This window comes from Meles meles, chromosome 7 (assembly GCF_922984935.1).
Source record: "Meles meles chromosome 7, mMelMel3.1 paternal haplotype, whole genome shotgun sequence".
NCBI lineage: Eukaryota > Metazoa > Chordata > Mammalia > Carnivora > Mustelidae > Meles > Meles meles.
In genome coordinates, this window is record NC_060072.1 from 73,485,457 (window position 1) to 73,510,277 (window position 24,821).

Sequence of the window (24,821 nt, forward strand, 5' to 3'; positions counted from 1 at the left end):
CAGCTGGAGCAGGAACAGGGCAGGGGATGGGGCTGGAGGAATAAGCACAGATCATATTATGAACAAAGGAAAGAGTATGAAGAAAGGGGAGTGTGGAACCAAGGAAGGGTATGAAGCCTGGTGGTGGGTTGGGAAAACCTCAGATAGTGTAAAAAGTTTCCATGAGTTAAGCATTGACACTCATTATCTATCTTCTGGGCTTGATTATAAATCATAACACTGGAACTGGTGAGTGGCAAATAAGGACTCTAGATAGATTTGTAGACAGAAAGTCTGGCCCATAACCCAAGGGTTCTTTTTCATCATCTATAGAGTAGACTTTCCAATTTTGACCAATATTTCTGCCTTTAAAAACTTCTGAGAACATTTCCTAAAATTCTCTTAAGACTGAAGCAAGAGTAGGGAGGAGAGTGGGAGGTTGCATGACTTTGTTTACTCTGTTCTCCACTTCTCATTTCCTGGGCATAGCTGTGAATTGTTCATCCAGAGCTTAGCTCCCCTTATGGAGGGGCCATCTGAAGAGAAGCAGGGGAGAAGGAGTAAGAAGGAATCACACCCAGGATTCCTTCATTAAGAAAACATTCAGACAGCAGTTTGAATGAGTTAAAAGTAACTTCTTCTGAAAAATTCATAGGGAGACACAAGTGAGTGAGCTTGTGAGTTTAATATAAGCTCACAAGCTTGTATTAGTACAAGCTTAATACGAGCTCACAGAGCAAGGCAGATTCTCCAGGACCGTGGCACTGACACCTCAGATGGCACAGGGTGTGTATAGAGCACAGTGCAGCCAATGAGGAAACTGTCTGCAGAAATGGGTTCACCATCTCTCCCGGAACCCAGAGAAGAGGGAAACAAAAGGATTTTCTTGGTTGAGAGCAACAGAGCTAAGTGAAACATTTCTCCCCCCCCCCCCCCCCCCCCCCAGCTATCACACTGTCATATTGTGGACATAAAAAAGGTAGTGAATTTTTGTCTGGTTGCTTTGGGTGAGGTTTACTGAATGTCAGAAATCACAACATAGTCTCTCTGGCTCCTCTCCCTTCTCAGTCATGGATCATGGATTGGCTGCTGCCCCCATTTCTCCAGTGCTTCCTTCCCAGGCAGTCTGGTCTTCTCCTTCAGGTGGTGATGAAGGTCCTGTCCCTTTCCCCCTCCTCTTCTATGTTCACAGTGTCCCAGTGGGCCAAGTGGGAGAAGGGAAGGGGTGGATTGTACATTCTTGGCCATCAGTACACTAAATAGATGATGTAGAATAGGAAATGGGCAGAAGTGATTCTAACTTTGGGTAGCAGATTTTGAGGCTCAGAGTTTTAAGACAGAGAGAACTAATATTTGTATTTAAACTCCAATGATATATAAAGAATGGGTCTGATATTGCAAAGAGGCATCTAGTCCATGAATTAATGTGTCATAACTCATGCTCAGGCAGTGAGCACACATCCTGCATGTGAATTCTTGCACAATACATCCATACCCTGTTGTGTCTTACCACCTAATTAACACAGGAAGCTATGTGACTCGTGAACTCACATGGGATTATGTTATGTGGAGTGTAAAAAAGGAAATTGTTGGGGTGCTTGGGTAGTTCAGTTGGTTGAGACTCCAACACTTGATATCACCTCAGGTCTTGATCTCAGGGTTGTGAGTTCAGGCCCCATGTAGGACTCCATGCTGGGCATGGAGCCCACTGAAAATAAATTAAGAAAAAAACAAAACAAAACAGAATGTTGGGAGGTATTTTGTACTTTTACTGGAGAGAAAGCAGGATTAATTTTTCTGTGGTATCTTTTGGTGTCAGTTTCTGTGATACTTGGCTTCAACAAGTTACATGCAGCCTTTGATTATCAGTTGATTGGTTGAACACCATTGTTCAGTAAATATTTATTGTTTCCATAGGCATTCTGGAAGGAAAGCACATACAAGAAGAATCTTGGAACACTGGAAAAATAAAATAAAATAAAGATAAAAATTATCCAATAAAATTTTGAAAAGGAAAAAAAAAAAGAAGAAATATATAAGCAGCAGCTCTGAAGCATGAGCAAAGGACACCAGCAGTCCTCACCCAGCTTGGCTCAACTCAGCCTCACTTAACCAGATCCAGTACTCTTGGCTGCATAGGCTTGCTACAGCTCTTTGATCCTTAGAATCTTCTTCAATTCAAGCTAGAATGCTGCATCAGGCACTTCGCAGGTTTGGTCAAAGGCTGGTATACCAACGTCCACTGGAGAAAGAAGTGTATGAGTTTAAATCTGGCATAAAGCTGAGCACTCTGGATTTAGTGGCCCTGGGTGTGGGTCGCACAGTGGGTATTGGTGTGTACTTCCTGGCTAATGAGGTGGCCAGTAATCAAGCAGGACCATCCATTGTGATCTGCTTTTTGGTGGCAGGTCTAACATCACTGTTGGCTGGACTGTGCTATGCGGAGTTTAGTGCCCGGGTCCCCCATTCTGGCTCGGCATATCTCTACAGCTATGTCACTGTAGGTGAATTCTGGGCTTTCATCACTGGCTGGAATCTCATCCTCTCCTTTGTTGTTGATGCATTCGTTGTGGTCCAGGCCTGGATCTTATCTTTTGACATCTTCGTTGGGAACAGGATCTCTGAAACTCAGCAAGAGACCATCTCACAGTATGTTTCCCAAGACATTGCAGACAATCTAGGCTACTTTTTTGTCATCTTTCTGTTTTTGTTCATGGAACTGCAATATATGAGTCGGTATGAGTTTTTCAGGGTTTTTGAAGTGTTTACATTGGTGAAGCTTTTGGTTCTCAGCTTTTTCATCATCTCTGGCTTCATTAAGGGGGACCTACAGAACTGGAAGCTCACAGAAGAGGACTACATACAGGCCGGACTCAATGGCACCTCTAGCTTGGGCCCTCTGGGCTCTGGAGGATTCATGCCTTTTGGCTTCCAGGGGATTCTCCGTGGATCAGCTACCTGTTTCTATGCATTTATAGGTTTCAGCGTTATTGTTACCAGAGTCAAAGAATCCCACAATCCCCAGCGTTCCATCCCCATGGGTATTGTGATTTCACTGCTCATCTGCTTTTTTCTGTATTTTGGTGTGTCTGTAGCACTTACACTCATGGTTCCTTACTACCAGCTTCAACCTGGGAGTACCTTGCCTGAGGCATTTCTCCATATTGGCTGGGTCCCTGCGTACTATGTTGTAGCTTTTGCAATTGTCTGTAGTATTTTTGTTGGCATCTATTGCAGCATTACGTTCCCCATACGTCGGATGATATACATGATGGCAGAGGATGGTCTCTTGTTCCCAGTCCTTGTAAGGTTCACTTATGGCACGTATGGCCGTATCATGTCCACTCTGATTCTTGGCATTATCACAGCAGTCATGGTATTCTTCTTTAGACTCACTGATCTTCTGGACTTGAGATCAGTTGGGACCCTGGTATCTTATTCCCTGATAGCTTTTTGCATTCTTATCGTCAGGTACCAGACTGAGAGGAGGAAGGAGGAAAATGAAGAAGAGCTGCAGGGGGAGAATGGGGGAAATGTAGCACAGATGCAGGAGGAGACTGCACCTGCAGCAGGGAAGATGACTCTACAAGGACTATTTTTTCCAGGCAGCCCCACCCCCACTCCACTCTCTGGCCGGGTTGTCTATGTTTGCTCCTCACTGCTGGTTCTGCTGATGACTCTCCTCTGCCTGGTGCTGGCCCACTGGCCAGGTCTGCTTTCTGGAGATGCAGGGCCGATCACAGTGGTTGTGCTGCTCCTGGTTCTCATCACTGGGATTACTGGGGTCATCTGGAGACAGCCACAGAGCTCCTCTCCCCTTCCCTTTAAGGTCCCTGCTCTGCCTCTCCTCCCACTCCTGAGCATCTTTGTGAATGTTTGCCTTATGATGCAGATGTCAACTGGCACCTGGCTGAGATTTGGTGTCTGGATGCTGATCGGGTTTGTTTTCTACTTCTTCTCTGGGATCCAGCAAAGGAAGCTTAACCCTGCTTATGGACCCAAACTCTAAACCATGAACTCAGCAGTACCAGTACATATTTGGCTTGACTTCATCACATCTGAATGCAGTCTGGTCCCCTACACAATAATGGGCAGTACTCCTGAGCACATGGAAATATGGGCTCCTATGAGATATTGGTGCAGGAACACTAATAGAGCTTCATATTTATGGTACAGTGAAGGATGTGACTTTGCTCTCCCCTCCTGTTTTTACTTTCTACTCTTCGGTTGTGTCCATAGCTGCTTACTGCCTTTTACAGAATTAGTATGAGAAGAACCTTGTTAAAATGTTTTTCTTTTCTTTAGTTAAATATTCACTAATGAAGGAGATGCCTTTTACAGAATTAATATGAGAAGAACCTTGTTAAAATGTTTTTCTTTTCTTTAGTTAAATATTCACTAATGAAGGAGATGCCTTTTTGGTGGAGTCAGTAGACCATGACTCTTGCTCTCAGGCTGGTGAGTTTGAGCCCCACATTGGAATGTAGAAATTACTTAAGAAAATATCCAGTAGCAGAATTACTGGATCATATGGTAGTGCTGTTTTAATCTTTTTGAGGATCTTCCACACTGTTTTCCTTAAGGTCTGCACCAATCAACATTCCCAACAACATTGCATGAAGATTCCTTTTTCTCCACATCTTTCGCAACAGTTGTTTTTCTTGTCTTTTTGATTTTAGCCTTCATGACAGGTATGAAGTGACATCTGATTGCACTTATTTAAAAGAGCTTGATATATTTTATTTTTTTTATGTTCAGTTAGCTAATATATAGTAATCATTTGTATTTCCCTGATGATGAGTAACACTAAGCATCTTTTCATGTGTCTGTTGGCCATCTGTATATCTTCTTTGAAAAAATATCTATTCAGGTCCTCTGCCCACTTTTTAATCAGATTTTTGCTTTTTGGTATTGGCTTGTAGAAGTTCTTTATGTATTTTGAGTATTAACCCCTTATTGATATATCACTTGCAAATATCTTCTCCTATTCAGTAGATTTCCTTTTTTTGTTATTGATGGTTTCCATTTCTGTACAAAAGTGTTTTTGTTTCATGAATTTGAAAAGATATATGCACCTCTATATTTATTGCAGCATTATTTACAATAGCCAGGATATAGAAGGAGCAGACTTGTGCATAAATAGAAGAATGGATAAAGAAGATGTATTCTGGGGTGCCTGGGTGGCTCAGAGGGTTAAAGCCTCTGCCTTCAGCTCTGGTCATGATCTCAGGGTGCTGGGATCATGCCCCACATCGGGCTCTCTGCTCAGCAGGGAGCCTGCTTCCCCCCTCTCTCTGCCTACCTCTGCCTCTCTCTCTCTCTGTCAAATAAATAAATAAAATATTTTTTTTAAAAAAAGAAGATGTGGTCTATATGTACATCCAGTGGATTATTACTCAGCCATAAAGAAGAATGGAATCTTGACATTTGTAACAACACGGATGAACTGGGTGGGTATAATGCTAATTTAAATATGTCAGTCTGAGAAAACCAAATGCCATGTTTTCAGTCTTATGGAGAATTAAAGAAACAAAAAAAATCAAAATGAAAAAAGAAAAAAGAGAGAAAAATAAGAGACAAAATAAATAATCAAACAAAAAACACAACACCCTAGACCCCTAAATAAAGGGAAAAAACTTGTGATTGCCAAAGGTGAGATAGGTAGAGGAATGGGTGATTTAAATAAAGGGAATTAAGAGTACATTAATCTTTATGAGCCCTGAAAAATGTGTGAAAGTGTTGAATCATTATATTGTGTACCTGTGAGAAATACATCAACACTGCATGTTCATTATATTTATATAAAAAAGAAAAGTTAAGGAAAGATGAAAAAAGATAAAATACGGCTTCTGCATTTAAGGAGCTTATATTCTAATATGAGAGGTAAAGCATTGCTACAACACAAAGTAGAACGTGTTGTCATAATTAATATAAAAATAAATGTCTTGGCAATTCAGAGTGGAGGATGATCATTTGTGCCTGGTACAGAGGTGAGGGTTGATGATAAAATCAGAGGAGACCTTGTAGAGGAATGGCTTTTGAGCTGGCTCACTTCAGGGATGTATTTGCCACATCTGGGCAGCAGGGAGAGAATGCAGGCAGAGAGAGCACCAGGAGGAGAAGCACAGGAAAATGAAGCCGTGTTCAGAACACAGTGAGTGGGTTGTGTAGCTCGAGCCTTGTCTGTGTGAGGGGACAATAGTGCATGCACAGGTGACTGGAGCCAGAGCTCTCCCCTGGACACAAAATACTTTGGCTTTGAGCCCACTGTCCATGCTGAAAATCCCTGGGTTGATACTTCTCCTAGCAACATCTGCATTCTCGGACATTAAAGTTTCTCTACTATTGTCTGCTTTGGTCCACCTGCTCAGAAAGTGCATAGCTGAAAGTCACATATCCTGGTTTCTGGGCTTGTTTTCATCACAATTAGCAATGTGACCTTGAGGAAGCCACTCAGTTCCTTCCATGCTTTGCTTAGTTATGTGTAGCAAGAGAGGTCACAACTGATCCCTTTCTCAAGTTACATTTCCTTAAAATATTCTAGGATTCCTCTGGTTTTTCTGTCCCGTTATTCTCTCAACTAGGTCTCCTTACTGCAAATGATCTGAACCTGTATCCTGCCTACTTTTACTACAACCCATTGTTGGAGAAGTGGAGGTCCAATAAATAACACCCCATTTCCCCCTCCTGTGTTTGGAACCTATTGACAATCATGACAGAGTGACAGCTGACTAAACTGTCAGCTGTAGATCTGCAGCCTAATCCCACATCATTAAATTAAACAGAACTACTCATCACAAGTAGTGAGTGTCCCTGGCCTACCACCACAGGAGAGAGACTTCTTTAATTAGTTTTTCTCCTGTATGAGCATGTTGGATTGCATGGGTCCAGTGGGAAGTTTCATTCTGGACAAAAAGGAAAACTGACAAACATTGGAAGAAGCTAACCGGGCATGCTCAGTGTTAGGTCTTCACTTCATTAATCAAGGTCCCAGTGAGAGAGAGCCCTGTGGAGAGTGGCCAGGAATAGTATCCTGCTCAGTGGTGCTCAAACCTCAGGAAATGCCATGACACCTGGAGGGCTTGTGGAAAGAGATTGCTGGACCCCTGTCCTCAGTGTTGGAATTCAGGAGGTCTGGGTGGGGCCCAGAAACTGTATTTCTAACAAGTTCCCAGGAGAAGCTGATGCCGCTGGTTCAGGGACCACACATTGAACACCAGAGCTCCAGATGAAGGTTCATCATGTGTAAAGTTGAAGCGAGGGAAACAGAGATACCCTTTTTAAACTCACCTTCATTTAATGAAACATGTAGATTAAAATTTCATTGTGGGGTGCCTGGGTGGCTCAGTGGGTTAAGCCGCTGCCTTCGGCTCAGGTCATGATCTCAGGGTCCTGGGATCGAGTCCCACATCAGGCTCTCTGCTCAGCAGGGAGCCTGCTTCCCTCTCTCTCTCTCTTTCTCTGCCTGCCTCTCTGCCAACTTGTGATCTCTCTCTGCCAAATAAATAAATAAAATCTTAAAAAAAATAAAATAAAATTTCATTGTGAATGCTTTCACAGTGGGCAAATCATAATGTGTCATTTCATAATTATATGTATATCAAATTAACACTGTATACTGTAAATATGTCACAATTTTATATGTGAACTGTACATCAATAAATCTGAAAATTAAAAAAAATAGCATAACACAGTTGTCTGATTCTTTCTTTCCTTTTTCTTTTTTTTTAATTGCCCCTGATTATAGATCTTGGGTAAGTAGTGTATCCTGTTCACTCCCAGAGCATCCAGCATGGGTCAGGCAACTAATGAGCATTTAATAAATTCATGTTCAAGTGAATTGAGATTAAGGCATTTCATTGGTACAGAAAATTCTCCTTCCTTCAGGCCAGCATGTGCTACTCCTTTCAACTATCTTCTGGGAGACTTCCTTGGCAAGCAGAATGTCTCTCCATCCAGAGCTGTCTGTACCCCACATCTAGAACTGTGCCCAGGCACCTGTAGTATTGCCGCTGTGTGGCTATACCTGAGTTATGGTAACTGTGTTGTCTGTTCCTTCCCAGTGGAGTCTAAGGACAAGGAGTAAGTTTTTATTTCCTCTAAATCCAGCAGTAAGACCAGTGTTGTTCATCCAAAGAGCAACAGGGAAAATACAGTCCTGGGTCAGGAGAAAGCATGACATGACCTCCCCTGGTCCAGCTCCATCTCTTCCCATGGGATGAGAGGAGGGGCTAGAAGGAGTGAAACTGATAGAAGTGCCAACCAGTTCTACCTGATACAGGGAATCCCTGAAGATGAGGCTGGCTCCAGTTGGGCCCAACAGGCATCCTTCTTGATGCAGTCAGCTTTATGCTTTGGTATAGGAGGGTCAGTGTTCTTCTATTGTATTAATGCATGGGGTCTGCCCTGGGAGGCAGAGAGGGAACGTACTTCCTTACTTGGTGAATTTCTCATGTTTCCAACAGGAAGTAGGGGACTTCAGGGAAGCCTGCCAGAAGCAAGATTACCCATATATTTCCCTACTCCTGTAGATGCTTCTTCAATGTACTGGAGCAAAAACCTTCTGAAACCACCTACAATTCTTGGCAGAGAGAATTGATACTGTACATGTGGATGAAAATGGGCTGAAATAGGAGGATTAATAACTGTATAGGGATAGAGGCATCATTATTCCGGAAGGGAAGGTATTAGTTGAAACTGAGAAAGAAGTATAGGTCAAGAAACACTTCCTGGAGAAGGTTGTCTACGGAGTAATTTGGTAAATAAAAGACAGATGGGTGAAATGGAAAAGAAAAGGGACAGTAATTCTAGTCATATGGACCTTTGAGAGTCATGAAAGAATGTATTGTGTATTGTTGTGTACAAAATAATGTTGTATATTATGCCATGGTTTGAGATTCCTGAATCAGGAAGGAATGAGATGTGATTCTCACAGCCATCTGGGGCATTGACAGAAAGATGGGGACGGATGGACTCTTCCTGGGAGACAGTTGCAGCAACTGCTATATCATCTAGATCCTTGCTCTAGTAGCATGGGTGTAACCTGGGAGCTTGTAGAAATGCAGATTATTGGACCCCAACCCAGACCTACTGAATCCAAATCTGCATTTTTAACAGGTTTCCAGGTGATCTGTGTGGTCATTCAGGTTTGAGAAACACTGGAATTAGATGTGGAATGACAGGTGTCTGGCCTCAGATGGGCACTATGGAAGGTGTGAAAACTGGTACTGGGAACACAAGAATAGGGTTCTGGGTAAGGGAATTGAATTTGGGAAGAGGGTGAAGTGTGGGGTCTGACTGCCTACCTGTCTCTAGGACTCCCAAAGCAGTCACTATGACAAGGTTTAGCACTCTGCCCACAGTGGGACAAAGCTTTCAGTGCCCTTACTCAAGTCTGTCTAATCCTCAGGCCTCCTCTGAAGCAAACATTGGTCGGGTGGTGACTGCTGCCAATTCTATTTCCCATCCTTCAGGTGTTGTCCTGCAAGAGCCCAGGGAGATCATATTGCTCATGCCCTGACTCAGGGTTGTACTGTTCTTAATAAAATGAGTGATAACTTGATGACATGAATTGAGGAAGCTGTGGAGGTTGGGGTATGAAATAGGAATTCTTAATTATCTGTCCTGGAAATTAGGCAACTCTCATCTTTCAAATGCTTTCAGAAGAGACAAGATGTCTACATAAGAGACTATACCCTAATAGGGGCCAAATTATGCCTTTTAAGGGATCATTGATGATTTCCAATTGGTTAATAACAAAGTATATGAGACCTTTAATTCCAGACAATTGGACTGATGAGCAGTGGAACAATGGACAAGATGGGCATTGGAGAATTTACTTTTTTTTTTTTTAATTTTTGAGAGAGACAGAGAATGAGAATGACCAAGTTGGGAGCATGGTCAGAAAGAGAAGGAGAAGCAGACCCCCTGCAAAGCATGGAGCCTGATAAGGGTCTTGTATCCAGGACTTTGTGACCATGACCCAAGCCAAAGGTAGATGCCCAACTGACTGAGCCACTCGGACTCCCATTACAGAATCTTCTTAGCCTTTCAAGGGATTTTGTACTTCATAGCTTATATGAATGGGTGAAAAATAGAAGCCAATATTAAAGGAAAATAGATGGAGATTGAACCTAAGGAAGAATTTTCCGAGGTCAGAGGGTGATGGGGAGATGGAAGGGCACAGGCTCTGTGGCCATGTGCATGGCTGTCTCACTTGGGTGTGGAATGCCTCAGATGGGCTCCTGCCCAGAACCAGGGAAATGTAGAAAATGAATTATCAAAATCATTGCTATCCCATGAATTCTTCAGTCGACTTCCTAAATGAGGGGCTGGGTGGATGTGTGGTGTATGTAGGTGGTGAGGCATGGGGATGATGAATGACAGAACAAAAAACTCACAATCTTATTAGAGCACTGAAATCTGCTATCAGTTCTCATAACTCTCCATGGATTTAGGAGAATATATTAGACATTAGGACTCAAATAGAGTTTTAGGTTTACAGGTGCTTCCTCTCTCCATGTACTCATCTTGTGTCATAGGAGATTTTAAAACCTAAGGGAAAGGAACATCTCTCTCATGCATTACTTCCTTCTGTGTCCACAACCCCACAGTGATGATGATGATTATATAGTTACAAATTGTGAATACTTCAAGCACTTTACATAATCACCTGTTTTGTACAAATTTGAATGAGGTGAGAGTTGTTGTGCTCATTTTAGAAATGTTGAAACTAAGGCAAAGAGAGGTTAAGTCATTTGTACAAAGTGAGTAGTGAAGCTTGGATTTGTACCACATTTGAGCAGAGTCTTGTACGTGTAACCCCTGAGCTATACTCTGCACAGAGTATCAGCTCAGTGAGGGACTGCTGGTCACTGAAACTTGATGGCATAGAGGTAATTGAAAGTGGATTATTCCCAATAGTGAACAATGAGAAAACAATTTCTATGTGTTTTGTGGCATGTGGTCAGAGACACACTTAGTGACACATACAGCTCATAGTCAGACAATCTCTCCTGGGCCCCACCCTGTAGTCAGGAGCCTGGAAAGGGGACAAGCTGGGTACATATAGTCATAAAGCTTCTCACTGAAAGTCATGTGTGTGTACCAAATATATGGATATTTGTGTTTGAAATTTGAGTAGAAATATGCATCGGGGAGTGAGGTATATTCCTCTTGGTATGTCTACAAACATGGGCATATTTTTAGACTTACTGAGTTTGATGTGTGTGTGTGTGTGTGTGTGTGTGTGTGTGTGTGTGTGTGCAGGTACACATCCCTGAAGGAGTTCAACCAGCACTAAGGAACCAGGAGCCTTCCAACCCTGGCCATGGTCAGTGTGTTTCTTCTACACCCTGATATTTATTTTTCATCACCTCTCAAGGAAATCCTAATGAGTTTCCTTCTAGGAAGTTCATGGCTAAGATGCTGGGCTGCTGTGGAGCCCTATCCATCTGCGACAGCCAGAAGAGGTTCAGAGAGAAAGAGCAACAGCAGCCTCAAGGAAACCCCTCCTGTGTTTTACCCTCTAACCTCATACACAGCTGCAGTTACAGCCACACCCCCCCACATCAACACCTCCTCTCCCCTAGAAGACCCTCAGGGAAGGTCCTCAGAGAAGCCCTTGTATTTACCTCTTCCCTTCCCTTTAAGCCACCCCAGGAAGTGGAGAATTACAATTTGTACTAATTAAGGAATCTAGAGTGGGGATTGTGAGAAGCTGGTCATTCATGGGATTAATTTCATAAAAATGCAATGAGCTCTGACAGAAACAACGATGGTAAGAAGAGTTGAATGTCTGTTTCTCTCTTTAGAAAACCTGAAGCAAAGGTCCTGGAAGCAGGAGGCAGGACCTGCAGGTGGTTTGAAGGCAGAACAGCCCAGGAAGCCCCTCCTCCACCTGCCAGTGCCAGTTCTTGGGAGGCTGTTTTGTGAGGGATTTTTATGACAAACTTTAGTTTACATGTGACATTTAACAGCCTCTCTGTCCAGAGAAGGAGGAAATACAGATATTTATTGACATAAAGTGTCTTAATATCAAGGAAAATTGACTATCAAGATGGAAGAGTAGTCAAGATGGCGGAGAAGTAGCAGGCTGAGACTACATCAAGTAACAGGAGATCAGCTCAATAGCTTATCTAAACATTGCAAACACCTACAAATCCAACGGGAGATCGAAGAGAAGAAGAACAGCAATTCTAGAAACAGAAAATCAACCGCTTTCTGAAAGGTAGGACTGCTGGAGAACTGAATCTAAAATGACGGGAAGATAGACCGCGGGGGAGGGGCCGGCTCCTGGCAAGCAGCGGAGCAACGGAGGACAAAATTAGGACTTTTAAAAGTCTGTTCCACTGAGGGACATTGCTCCAGAGGCTAAACCGGGGTGAAGCCCACGCGGGGTCAGCGTGGTCCCAGGTCCCGCAGGGTCACAGAAGGATCACGGGTGTTGGAGTGTCACAGAGCTTGCAGGTATTAGAACAGAGAAGCCGGGTACAGAGACAAAGCCTAGGACTGAACTCTCAGCTCGGGGTTACCTTGAACTGGTCGCGGGCTGGGTGAGCTCGGAGCGCGACTGGAGGCTGGGGATACCAGAGTGATTGGGTGCTGTCCTCTGGGGGCGCACTGAGGAGTGGGGCCCCGGGTTCTTGGCTCCTCCAGGCCGGAGACTAGGAGGCCGCCATTTTCATTCCCATCCTCCGGACCTCTATGGAAAGCGTTCAGGGAACAGAAGCTCCCAAAAGCGAACCCGAGCGGATTACTTAGTCTGGCCCTGAGTAAGGGCGGTGCAATCCTGCCTTGGGCAAAGACACTTGAGAGTCACTACAACAGGCCCCTCCCCCAGAACATCAACAAAATATCCAGCCAGGATGAAGTTCATCTATCAAGGAAAGCAGGTTCAATTCCTAAGACAGCAGCAGAATTTCAGAGGAGGAGAAAGCAAAGCACGGAACTCATGGCTTTCTCCCCATGATTCTTTAGTCTTGCAGTTAATTCAATTTTTTTTCTTTTTTCAATTTTTTTTCTATTTTCTTCTTCTGCTAAATTTTTAAAAACTTTTACCCTTTTCTTTTTTAACGTTTTTTGACTAGTTTATCTATATATATTTTTTCTTTCTTTTTTATATTTTTTATTTATTTGTTTTATTTTTAAAATTTTTTTCTTTTTTTTTCTGAACCTCATTTTATCCCTGTTCTCCCCCCCCCCCCCCACCATTTGGGGTCTCTTCTGATTTGGTTACAGCACATTTTTCTGGGGTCTTTGCCACCCTTTTAGTATTTTATTTGATCCTTCATATCCTCTTATCTGGACAAAATGACAAGGCAGTAAAAATCACCACAAACAAAAGAACAAGAGGTAGTACCAAAGGGTAGGGACCTAATCAACACAGACATTGGTAATACGTCAGAACAAGAGTTCAGAATCATGATTCTGAACGTTCTAGCCGGGCTCAAAAAAGGCATGGAAGATAATAGAGAAACCCTCTCTGGAGATATAAAAGCCCTTTCTGGAGAAATTAAAGAACTAAAATCTAACCAAGTAGAAATCAAAAAAGCTATTAATGAGGTACAATAAAAAATGGAGGCTCTCACTGCTAGGGTAAATGAGGCAGAAGAAAGAATTAGTGATATAGAAGACTAAATGACAGAGAATAAAGAAGCCGAGCAAAAGAGGGACAAACAGCTACTGGACCACGAGGGGAGAATTCGAGAGATAAGTGACACCATAAGATGAAAAACATTAGAATAATTGGGATTCCAGAAGAAGAATAGAGAGGGGAGCAGAAGGTCTATTGGAGAGAATTATTGGAGAGAATTTCCCTAATATGGCAAAGGGAACAAGCATCAAAATCCAGGAGATGCAGAGAACCCCCCTCAAAGTCAACAAGAATAGGTCCACACCCCATCACCTAATAGTAAAATTTACAACTCTTAGTGACAAAGAGAAAATCCTGAAAGCACCCCTGGAAAAGAAGTCTATAACAGAGAATGGTAAAAATATTAGATTGGCAGCAGACTTATCCACAGAGACCTGGCAGGCCAGAAAGAGCTGGCATGATATATTCAGAGCACTAAACGAGAAAAACATGCAGCCAAGAATACTCTATCCAGCTAGGCTATCATTGAAAATAGAAGGAGAGATCAAAAGCTTCCAGGACAAACAAAAACTGAAAGAATTTGCAAACACCAAACCAGCTCTACAGGAAATATTGAAAGGGGTCCTGTAAGCAAAGAGAGAGCCTAAAAGTAGTAGATCAGAAAGGTACAGAGACAATATACAGTAACAGTCACCTTACAGGCTAATAATGGCACTAAATTCATATCTCTCAATAGTTACCCTGAATGTTAATGGGCTAAATGCCCCAATCAAAAGATACAGGGTATCAGAATGGATAAAAAACCAAAACCCATCAGTATGTTGCCTACAAGAAACGCATTTTAGACGTGAGGACACCTCCAGATTTAAAGTGAGGGGGTGGAAAACAATTTACCATGCTAATGGGCATCAGAAGAAAGCTGGGGTGGCAATCCTTATATCAGATCAATTAGATTTTAAGCCAAAGACTATAATAAGAGATGAGGAAGGACACTATATCCTACTCAAAGGGTCTGTCCAACAAGAATATTTAACCATTTTAAAATCTATGCCCCTAACGTGGGAGCAGCCAACTATATAAACCAATTAATAACAAAATCAAAGAAACACATCAATAATAATACTATAATAGTAGGGGGTTTAACACCCCCCTCACTGAAATGGACAGATCATCCAAGCAAAAGATCAACAAGGAAATAAAGGCCTTAAATGACACACTGGACCAGATGGACATCACAGATATATTCACAACATTTCATCCCAAAGCAACAGAATACACATTCTTCTCTAGTGCACATGGAACCTTCTCCAGAATAGATCACATCCTGGGTCACAAATCAGGTCTCAACCAGTATCAAAAGATTAGGATCATTCCCTGCATATTTTCAGACCACAATGCTCTGAAGCTAGAACTCAATCACAAGACGAAAGCTGGAAAGAACCCAAATACATGGAGACTAAACAGCATCCTTCTAAAGAATGAATGGGTCAACCAGGAAATTAAAGAAGAATTGAAAAAATTCATGGAAACAAATGATAATGAAAACACAATGGTTCAAAATCTGTGGGACACAACAAAGGCAGTCCTGAGAGGAAAATATATAGCGGTACAAGCCTTTCTCAAGAAACAAGAAAGGTCTCAAGTACACAACCTAACCCTACACCTAAAGGAGCTGGAGAAAGAACAAGAAAGAAACCCTAAACCCAGCAGGAGAAGAGAAAATAAAGATCAGAGCAGAAATCAATGAAATAGAAACCAAAAAAAAAAAAAAATAGAAAAAATCAAGGAAACTAGGAGCTGGTTCTTTGAAAAAAATCAATAAGATTGATAAACCCCTGGCCAGACTCATCAAAAAGAAAAGAGAAAGGACTCAAATAAATAAAATCACAAATGAAAGAGGAGAGATCACAACTATCATCAAAGAAATACAGACAATTATAACATACTATGAGCAACTCTATGCCAACAAATTTGACAATCCGGAAGAAATGGATGCATTCTTAGAGACATATAAACTACCACATCTGAACCAGGAAGAAATAGAAAACCTGAACAGGCCCATAACCAGTAAGGAGATTGAAACAGCCATCAAAAATCTCCAAACAAACAAAAGCCCAGGGCCAGACGGCTTCCCAGGGGAATTCTACCAAACATTTAAAGAAGAACTAATTCCTATTCTCCTGAAACTGTTCCAAAAAATAGAAATGGAAGGAAAACTTCCAAACTCATTTTATGAGGCCAGCATCACCTTGATCCCAAAACCAGACAAGGATCCCACCAAAAAAGAGAACTACAGACCAATATCCTTGATGAACACAGATGCAAAAATTCTCGCCAAAATACTAGCCAATAGGATTCAACAGTACCTTAAAAGGATTATTCACCACGACCAAGTGGGATTTATTCCAGGGCTGCAGGGTTGGTTCAACATCTGCAAATCAATCAACGTGATAGAACACATTAATAAAAGAAAGAATAAGAACCATATGATACTCTCAATAGATGCTGAAAAAGCATTTGACAAAGTACAGCATCCCTTCCTGATCAAAACTCTTCAAAGTGTAGGGATAGAGGGCACATACTTCAATATTATCAAAGCCATCTATGAACAACCCACCGCAAATATCATTCTCAATGGAGAAAAACTGAAAGCTTTTCCACTAAGGTCCGGAACACGGCAGGGATGTCCATTATCACCACTGCTATTCAACATAGTACTAGAAGTCCTAGCCTCAGCAATCAGACAAAGAAGAAGTCAAACTATCACTCTTCGCATATGATGTGATACTGTATGTGGAAAATCGAAGACTCCACTCCAAAACTGCTAGAACTTGTACAGGAATTCAGTAAAGTGTCAGGATATGAAATCAATGCACAGAAATCAGTTGCATTTCTGTACACCAACAACAAGACAGAAGAAAGAGAAATTAAGGAGTCAATCCCATTTACAATTGCACCCAAAACTATAAGATACCTAGGAATAAACCTAACCAAAGAGGCTAAGAATCTATATGCAGAAAACTATAAAGTACTCATGAAAGAAATTGAGGAAGACACAAAGAAATGGAAAAATGTTCCATGCTCCTGGATTGGAAGAATAAATATTGTAAAAATGTCGATGCTACCTAAAGCAATCTACACATTTAATGCAATCCCTATCAAAATACCATCCATTTTTTTCAAAGAAATGGAACAAATTATCTTAAAATTTATATGGAACCAGAAAAGACCTTGAATAGCCAAAGGAATATTGAAAAAGAAAGCCAAAGTGGGTGGCATCACAATTCCGGACTTCAAGCTCTATTACAAAGCTGTCATCATCAAGACAGCATGGTACTGGCAAAAAACTGACCATAGATCAATGGAACAGAAGAGAGAGCCCAGAAATCCACCCTCAGCTCTACGGTCAACTAATCTTCGACAAAGCAGGGAAGAATGTCCAATGGAAAAAAGACAGCCTCTTCAATAAATGGTGCTGGGAAAATTGGACAGCCACATGCAGAAAAATGAAATTGGACCACTTCCTTACACCACACATGAAAATAGACTCCAAATGGATGAAGGACCTCAATGTGAGAAAGGAATCCATCAAAATCCTTGAGGAGAATGCAGGCAGCAACCTCTTCGACCTCAGCTGCAGCAACATCTTCCTAGGAACATCGCCAAAGGCAAGGAAAGCAAAGACAAAAATGAACTATTGGGATTTCATCAAGATCAGAAGCTTTTGCACAGCAAAGGAAACAGTTAACAAAACCAAAAGACAACTGACAGAATGGGAGAAGATATTTGCAAACGACATATCAGATAAAGGGCTAGTCTCCAAAATTTATAAGGAACTTAGCAAACTCAACACCCAAAAAACAAACAATCCAATCAAGAAATGGGCAGAGGACATGAACAGACATTTCTGCAAAGAAGACATCCAGATGGCCAACAGAAACATGGAAAAGTGCTCCACATCACTGGGCATCAGGGAAATACAAATTGAAACCACAATGAGATATCACTTCACACCAGTCAGAATGGCTAAAATTAAGAAGTCAGGAAATGACAGATGCTGGCGAGGATGTGGAGAAAGGGGAACCCTCCTACACTGTTGGTGGGAATGAAAACTGGTGCAACCACTCTGGAAAACAGCATGGAGGTTCCTTAAAATGTTGAAAATAGAACTACCCTATGACCCAGAATTTGCACTACTGGGTATTTACCCTAAAGATACAAACATAGTGATCCGAAGGGGCACGTGTACCCGAATGTTTATAGCAGCAATGTTTACAATAGCCAAACTATGGAAAGAACCTAGATGTCCATCAACAGATGAATGGATAAAGAAGATGTGGTATATATACACAATGGAATACTATGCAGCCATCAAAAGAAATGAAATCTTGCCATTTGCGACGATGTGGATGGAACTGGAGGGTATCATGCTTAGTGAAATAAGTCAATCGGGGAAAGACAACTATCATATGATCCCCTGATATGAGGATGTGGAGATGCAACATGGGGCGTTGGGGGATAGGAGAAGAATAAATGAAACAAGATGGTATTGGGAGGGAGACAAACCATAAATGACTCTTAATCTCACAAAACAAACTGGGGGGGGGGGCGCCTTGGTGGCTCACTGGGTTAAGCCGCTGCCTTCGGCTCAGGTATGATCTCAGGGTCCTGGGATCGAGCCCCGCATCGAGCTCTCTGCTCAGCAGTGAGCCTGCTTCCCTCTCTCTCACTCTGCCTGCCTCTCTGTCTACTTGTGATCTCTCTCTGTCAAATAAAGAAATAAAATCTTTAAAACAAACAAACAAACAAACAAAAACCAAAAAAAAAACAAACTGGGGGTTGCTGGGGGGAGGTGGGGTTGGGAGATGGGGAGGGGGTTATGGACATTGGGGAGGGTTGTGCTATCGTGAGTGCTGTGAAGTGTGTAAACCTGGCGATTCGCAGACCTGTACCCCTGGGGATAAAAATACATTATATGTTTATAAAAAAAAAATTGGAAGGGGAGGCGAACCATAAGAGACTATGGACTCTGAAAAACAACCTGAAGGTTTTAAAGGGTCGGGGGTGGGAGGTTTGGGGAACAGGTGGTGGGTAATGGGGAGGACACATATTGCATGGAGCACTGGGTGTTGGGCAAAAACAATGAATACTGTTACGCTGAAAAAAATAAATAAATTTAATAAAAAAAAAGATGGAAGAAGGAGAGATTTCTTTCTTTCCTGCAGATACACAAATTGCCAAAGTTTATTTGTGTAGTATATGCTTTTCTGCCCTCTGTTCTCCTCTGGGTAATGAGATTAAATAACTCAGTGGAGGGAGAGCGGATATCAGAGACATACAGACGAAGACATAGTGGGTTCCCTCTCCCATTGGAACCATTGCCCCTTCCAAAGATCAGGTGCAAGAGAAGTGGGGAGAAATGAGCTGCGACCCAGGTGCTAGCACCTGTCTTCTGTCTTCCAAGCCTTCAGATTCCACAGTTTTATCTCCTATTTCCCTGGTCCTCAAATTTTACTCTGTCATGATGAACAGAAGTTTGATATCAAACAATGCCCAAAGGCAAGAAATCCTTCCCAATGGTAGTGTCTTTCCTTGGAATTCTGTCCTCACAATCTCTGCCTACTGAAATCCTATTCCATCATCAAGGTGCATCATAAATGTAATCTCTGCCTACGCCTTCCTGGGTTATCTGCCTCTGAAAAAATATATTTCCTTTGATCTTTTCTACTCCTTTGTGTCACTCTCACCATAGCTGTCTCTCTGCACTGTGTTCAACTGTATTTATCCTGTGTCTTCTCTTTCTCCCTCACTCATCTATAATCTTCTTGCTTGGGGAGACCATGCCCTGTATACTTTGATATTCTCTCTACTGTCCTTAATACAGAGCTAAAGAATTGCTAAGTAACTTTCATGTATTGTATTAAATAGACGGAAAGAGCCCATGACAGGCTGTGGAAGGAGAGGTATTATGAATACTGATAAAGGATATTACTGTGATTGTAGGTCTGCACATGATGCTTTCAGGTATGGACCATCTTATTAGGAAATGTTGATCCCACCAGTAAATTTATTCCCTATCATATATTTATTCATTGTTCATTCTTTGTCTCATTCAAATTTAGAGCTTTTCTTGGAGGGAAATAGACAAGAAGCAAGAAAACAAATCTTCAGTAATTCCAGAGTGTCATGAATCCACAAGGGAATAAACAGGTTTGTGACAAAGAATAACAGGGAATTTCCTTTAGATAGGGAAGCTAGGAATGGCTTTTATGGTCACTGTCACATATTTACCCTACTACAATTATGAGTTAATTCAATTTTTAACCTGAAGAACAATAACAATAAAATCAGTAACAGAAGGAGAATAAAAGCCTTCCCACCAGGGTTTGTGTTTGTCAACCCAAACTTAGAACTGGTTCCTTCTTTGGTCCAACTTCCAATACCCCACCCCCACCCCCTGCCTTGGGAAGAGGGCAAGTCAGGGCCCTTTCCTCGCTCAGGATGGACCCTGTCCCCTCTTCTCTCCAGGAGTCTGCAAGCAAAACAAGGGTTAAGAGCTTTGATCTTGCTAGAGACTTGAAGAAAGATCAAGGCAGAGGTCTCCGAACTAATGCCCCAGGATATGAGGTTCTGGGGAAGAGATGAGGACAGAAGTCCAGAAAGAGAGAGGCTAATTGCTGTCACACAGACTCTCTCTCAGCTTCCACTTCAGTCTCAGTGGGTTCTTCTCTCTCTATTCCTTGGGGAGTTGGTCAGGGTTTGGGGGCTTTTGGGAAGGGGAAGCTATCCCCTGACTGAGTTTAGAGACCAGTCATTTCTGGATCCCTGCTGCAAGGCTGAAGGGCCCCTGTGCTGTGAGGAACAGGCAGTCCATCTGGTATCCCAGCAGCCTCAACTAGCTCTTGCATTACCAGAGTCTTCCTTGGACTACTTTCCTGCCCCCTCCTCCTGACACAAGTTGGGAGTATTAGCTTCTGTCTCTTGCAGAGCAGGGGGCCCATTTGGAAAGGTTTGGGAGTAGGTAAGGGGAATCTGAGACTGATACCTAGAGCTCTTACACCTGTCCCCTGTACCTTTTCTCACCTGCCTAAACCCAGCTGCTCAGTGAACCATTTCACACTTATGATACCACTATTGTGTGCACAGAGCTCCAAAGTGTTCTCCAGCCATTTTCACCCCAGGAACCGATACCTTCTCCTTGCAGACCACGCAGATGCTCAGCAGGCCCTTCCCTTGAGCTCCAAGCCCAGAAGGCTTCTCTGAATCCTAAGATCTGAAACCTAGGTATTTGGGACCAAGCACAGAGAAGGTGAAGAAGTGAGGGAGAAGGGGAAGGTTGGGAACGAGCCCCCAGGTTTCCGTGGGCAGTCTGATAACTTAGCAGCAGGAAGAAAGACTAAAGCAGGAGAAGAGGAAGGACTTCCTGGGATGGACACCCCTGCTTGTTTTCTTGGGCAAAAAGCCTGGGTCTGATACAGGGAGAGATAGCATGAAAGGGACCGTAGAGGGAGAACTGATCCCCATCAGTGTTGGGGTTCAGCAAGATGGGTGGTGGGAGGGAGACCATGTAGACCAAACAGGCAGAAAATGGGGTGAGACTCTGGGGAGGATCTCTGGCTTCCAATGGGAGGCTTGAGTCCCCTCCCACACACAGGGTCATTGCTAAACACGCGCCCTCTGCTGGGCTCCCAGCTGTCACTGCTCTGCTGGGAGAAAAGACTCAGAGGCTGTGCAGAGTCCTTTCTCTTCTGCAAACCCACGCTGTGAGTAAGGGAGAGTCTTCCTTCAGCTGTAGTGGAGGCGGACATTGTGGGATGACCCCATGGGGATAAGTCACCATTTGCCTCTGTAGTCTACTGAGAAGGAGTTCCTTTGAGGTGACCAGGTCATAGGCCCTCCCAAGGTCCCAGGGATGCCAAGGTTCCCTTCTGACCTGGGCAAAGCCAAGCTGTGGAGGGTCCTGGTCACCCCTGAGGACACTCAGGAGGGGGTGGGGCTTATCGTAGTGGGAACAACCTGTTCCTCTGTGCACCCCAATCCCTCACTCTGCTGATGGGGAGATGTCTCTTCAACTCTTGGTAACATCTGACCAGGTCTGTGCTCAGGAAGAGAGGGGGGATGGCAGGCAGAGGGCAGGAAGAGAGAGAAGGGGGGAAATCTCCTTCCCTTTATTGGGCCCTAAGCCCTGCTCTACTCACTAGATTCTGAAGCATGGGAGAGGTGTGAATGCAGATGTAGAAATGATTTGAAATGGGGCAAAATGGTGGGATGCAGCGGGCTGGAAAGATGGAGGTAATGGGAAGGTGGAGCCCACTGGGAGCTGGGGTTGTCTGTGGAGGTGAGATAGGAGGGAGAGAGGAAGGCTGGGTGGGGGTAAGTTTGTCTAGGTGGGAAGGAACAGAGTGGGAGGTAGGCAGGGGAGGGATCATAGTGAAGGGGGTGGACGGTGTGGGAAGGTGAAGGCACCAGGATGGGAAATGGCAGATGGAAATTCAGAGATGGTCAGACCGGTTATCTGGAAGGAGGACTGGAGAAGGATCCCACTAGGAGGAGAGGAAGCAGACAGCAGTTCCCCAGCAGTCAGACCCTGGAAGGATATAGGGAGTAAAGGCTGTGTTGGGGAAACAAAGGGTGTTTGTGGATCCTTGGAGGGTCCCAGGAAGTTAAGTGTAGGGCTTCCACAGCCCCTTTCTGCTCACACTGAGGCCTGACTCTCCTGGGATATGAGGAGGCCAGTTGAGCAGCAGGGGTGTGGTGAGATCCCAGCTCCACTTGGTCCAAGGCACCTACAGGGGGTGCCCATCTAGGCGGGAGCCACTGAGCTGCTTCCCAGTCTGAGAACAGAATCTGGTGGAGTTTCTTTCAAAGGGGCACTTAGTATTTATCTCTCCCTTGACTGCTTAGCACAGCAAGTCCTGTTATATATATGTGTCCCATACTGTCTGTCCATAGAGAATGTCTTGGAATTGGTGTAATTCAGGAACATTAGGGATTACTTTCTGCAGGACAGCTCCTTGGGGCTGATTAACCCTTCATATCCATCTGCTGTGAGAGCTGAGTGCTCCATCCCAAACTCTTTCTCCATGGCCAGCTGCTTTAAAGTTCATTAGAGAAAGGGCTATCTGTAAAGGGGCAAGAGGCACTAGAGGACCAGGAGTGGTGGGGGTGCACAGGGGCTAGTGAGTCAGATGGAGCTCGCCTCATCAGAGATCAAGTTTCCCCAAGTCTGGGTACCTGGTGGTCTGAGCCTCAAGGAGATGGGGTTTCTGTTTCAGGGACAGCAGGACTGGAAGGGTGTTGGGGAGAGGCTCACCACAGGGGTGGGGAATGGAGTGGGTGACTTCGTGGGTGCACACATTGCTGATGGAAGCTGCACCTGTCTTAGTCTCACACATTAGGTAAATTTTGTAAATCCTACTTTACAGGTGATAAAACTGAGTCTCAGAGAGGTGATGTCAAGGGCCTAAGGCAACACAGCATATGAAGAGGCAAAGGCAGGACTTGAACTCAGGTCCTTGCTCCTGAGCTCTTGCTCTCTCATCCACACACTGAGCAGAAGGTCTTACTCTTCTATGTGTCTGTCTCAGCTACAGGCCAGGGGTGGGGCTGAGCTAGGGGTGGCAGGTAGGTGCTCTGAAGTGTTGGTTGTGTGAAGGATTGAGTTATCTCTGCAGGTTGCACTCCCACAGTGTGGATCACAGTCCTAGAGTCCCTGGTGGCATGAAGGGGGAGCTCCAGTGTGGGCCAGAAAACTGGAAATAGCCTTCCTGTGTGTTTCCCTGCTTTCCCCAGATGTTCTAGATCTCTAGGATGTAGAGGGCTGGGCTCTGGATCCTTAGAAGAATGGACTAGAGTGGAGTGTATGTGTGCACAAGTGTGTTTGATGCGTTTGTAAGAGTGTGTAAGTCCAGGTGTGCATGCCTGTCTGTTAATGAGTTTGTGAGTATGTGTCTTTGTGTTGCATACACGTGAGAATGTCTGTGATCTGTGGGTGTGTATATGTGTGTAATTTGAGAGTATGTGTGTGTATGTATGAGTGTGAGTGTGAGTGCGTGTGTGTGAGTGTGTGTGTGTGTTGTCCCAGGGGAGCCTGAAGACCCATAGTGGCAGGTATCTTTGATTTGTGCACATTTCCAGCAGGTACCAGACTGTGCAATGGGGTAGGGGGTGGGGGAGGCCAGGAGAGGAAGGCTGTTAGTGCTGGGCTGTGGGGGGTGGGGAGCATGAGCAGTGGGTGTCTCTGTCCTGCCAGGCACAGGGGGAGGGCATCAGGGTCCCAGGTCTCAGGCTGGGTGGAGACTGGGTCTTGAGGCCTACTCTCAGGGCTGCACTGGAAGAGCTCAGTGCCCTGCTCTGACCACAGAGGGTCATAAAGTGGTGGGGGAAGGGTGGGAGGGAGGCCAGACAGTGGAGGGTTCAGGCCTGATCTCTCCCCAGCCTTACCAGGCTACAGCTCCTAACTCTAGGACCACCCATTCTGCCTGAGGGCTTGAGAGTCCCCAGAAGCCCCTTGTGTTCCATTCTGAGGCTAGGATGACCAGAGTCACACTGAAAACCCTTTGTCTCTAGTTGGGACTACTCAGACAGGTCCTGAACAAGTCCTTGTCTCTTGGAGGCATCTGGAGAGGCCATGTGTGCATTCCTACTGAATGTCACAGCAGCAGAAGCTCTCAGACCCCTTGTGCTGGGAAGTTCTCACTGAGTCTAATTCAAATCCACTTGTGGCACTTCCTGCTCTATGAGTATGAGCCCTCCCATCCCCTGACATGGAAAGAGTTTCTTCTGGATGGGAAGTGGGTCAGAGTGGAGGGACACTGAGAGGATATGGAGTAAAGCCTGGTGGGTCAGACCTTTCCTGGGCAGAAGGGCAGTGATCAGCAGGTAAGTTTCAGAGAAGAGAGCTCAGAGAGCACCAGTTTTCTGTCTGTTTCCCCTGTCACCCAGACAGTGCCAGGGGAACTGAAAACAGGGGCTGTGGTATTAGGGATCAAATGAGAAAGGGGAAAGGGCTTCCCTGACTGCAGCTGGGAGGAACCTCTGGAAACACAGGGCAGAGAACAAATGATGAATGGGAGAAGTTACTTTTAGATGCCAGAACCCTCTTAAAAGCACACTAACATCTCCCTTTTCCCCTCTTCAGAGGTTTCAGATTTGGATCCTGGATAAGCAGCCGGGCCCCATCCCCCACTGGCCCAACTCCCAGCGTGTACTGCTCTGTCGTCTCTGTCTGCTCCTGCCTGGTGGTTAC

The 24,821-nt window shown here is 44.1% G+C and overlaps 2 protein-coding genes across 5 annotated transcripts in view; both read left to right on the forward strand.

Annotated features, from left to right (window-relative positions):
* The window catches only part of LOC123946623 (cationic amino acid transporter 3-like), a 31,612-nt gene extending 26,373 nt beyond the window's left edge, over positions 1–5,239 (forward strand). For 2 of the 4 annotated variants that reach the window (XM_046012206.1, XM_046012208.1), the window contains exon 2: positions 1,897–4,344. In XM_046012206.1, the coding sequence (XP_045868162.1) occupies positions 2,168–3,988 (1,821 nt within the window). In that variant the 5' untranslated portion in view covers positions 1,897–2,167 and the 3' untranslated portion in view covers positions 3,989–4,344. Of the gene's footprint in view, positions 1–1,896; positions 4,345–4,366; positions 4,834–5,071 lie in introns of those variants that run through there. The other 2 variants (XM_046012210.1, XM_046012209.1) reach the window with 2 other exon arrangements.
* Positions 1–24,821, forward strand: part of LOC123946625 (cationic amino acid transporter 3-like) — a 245,849-nt gene that overhangs the window by 153,812 nt on the left and 67,216 nt on the right. The window lies entirely within an intron of this gene.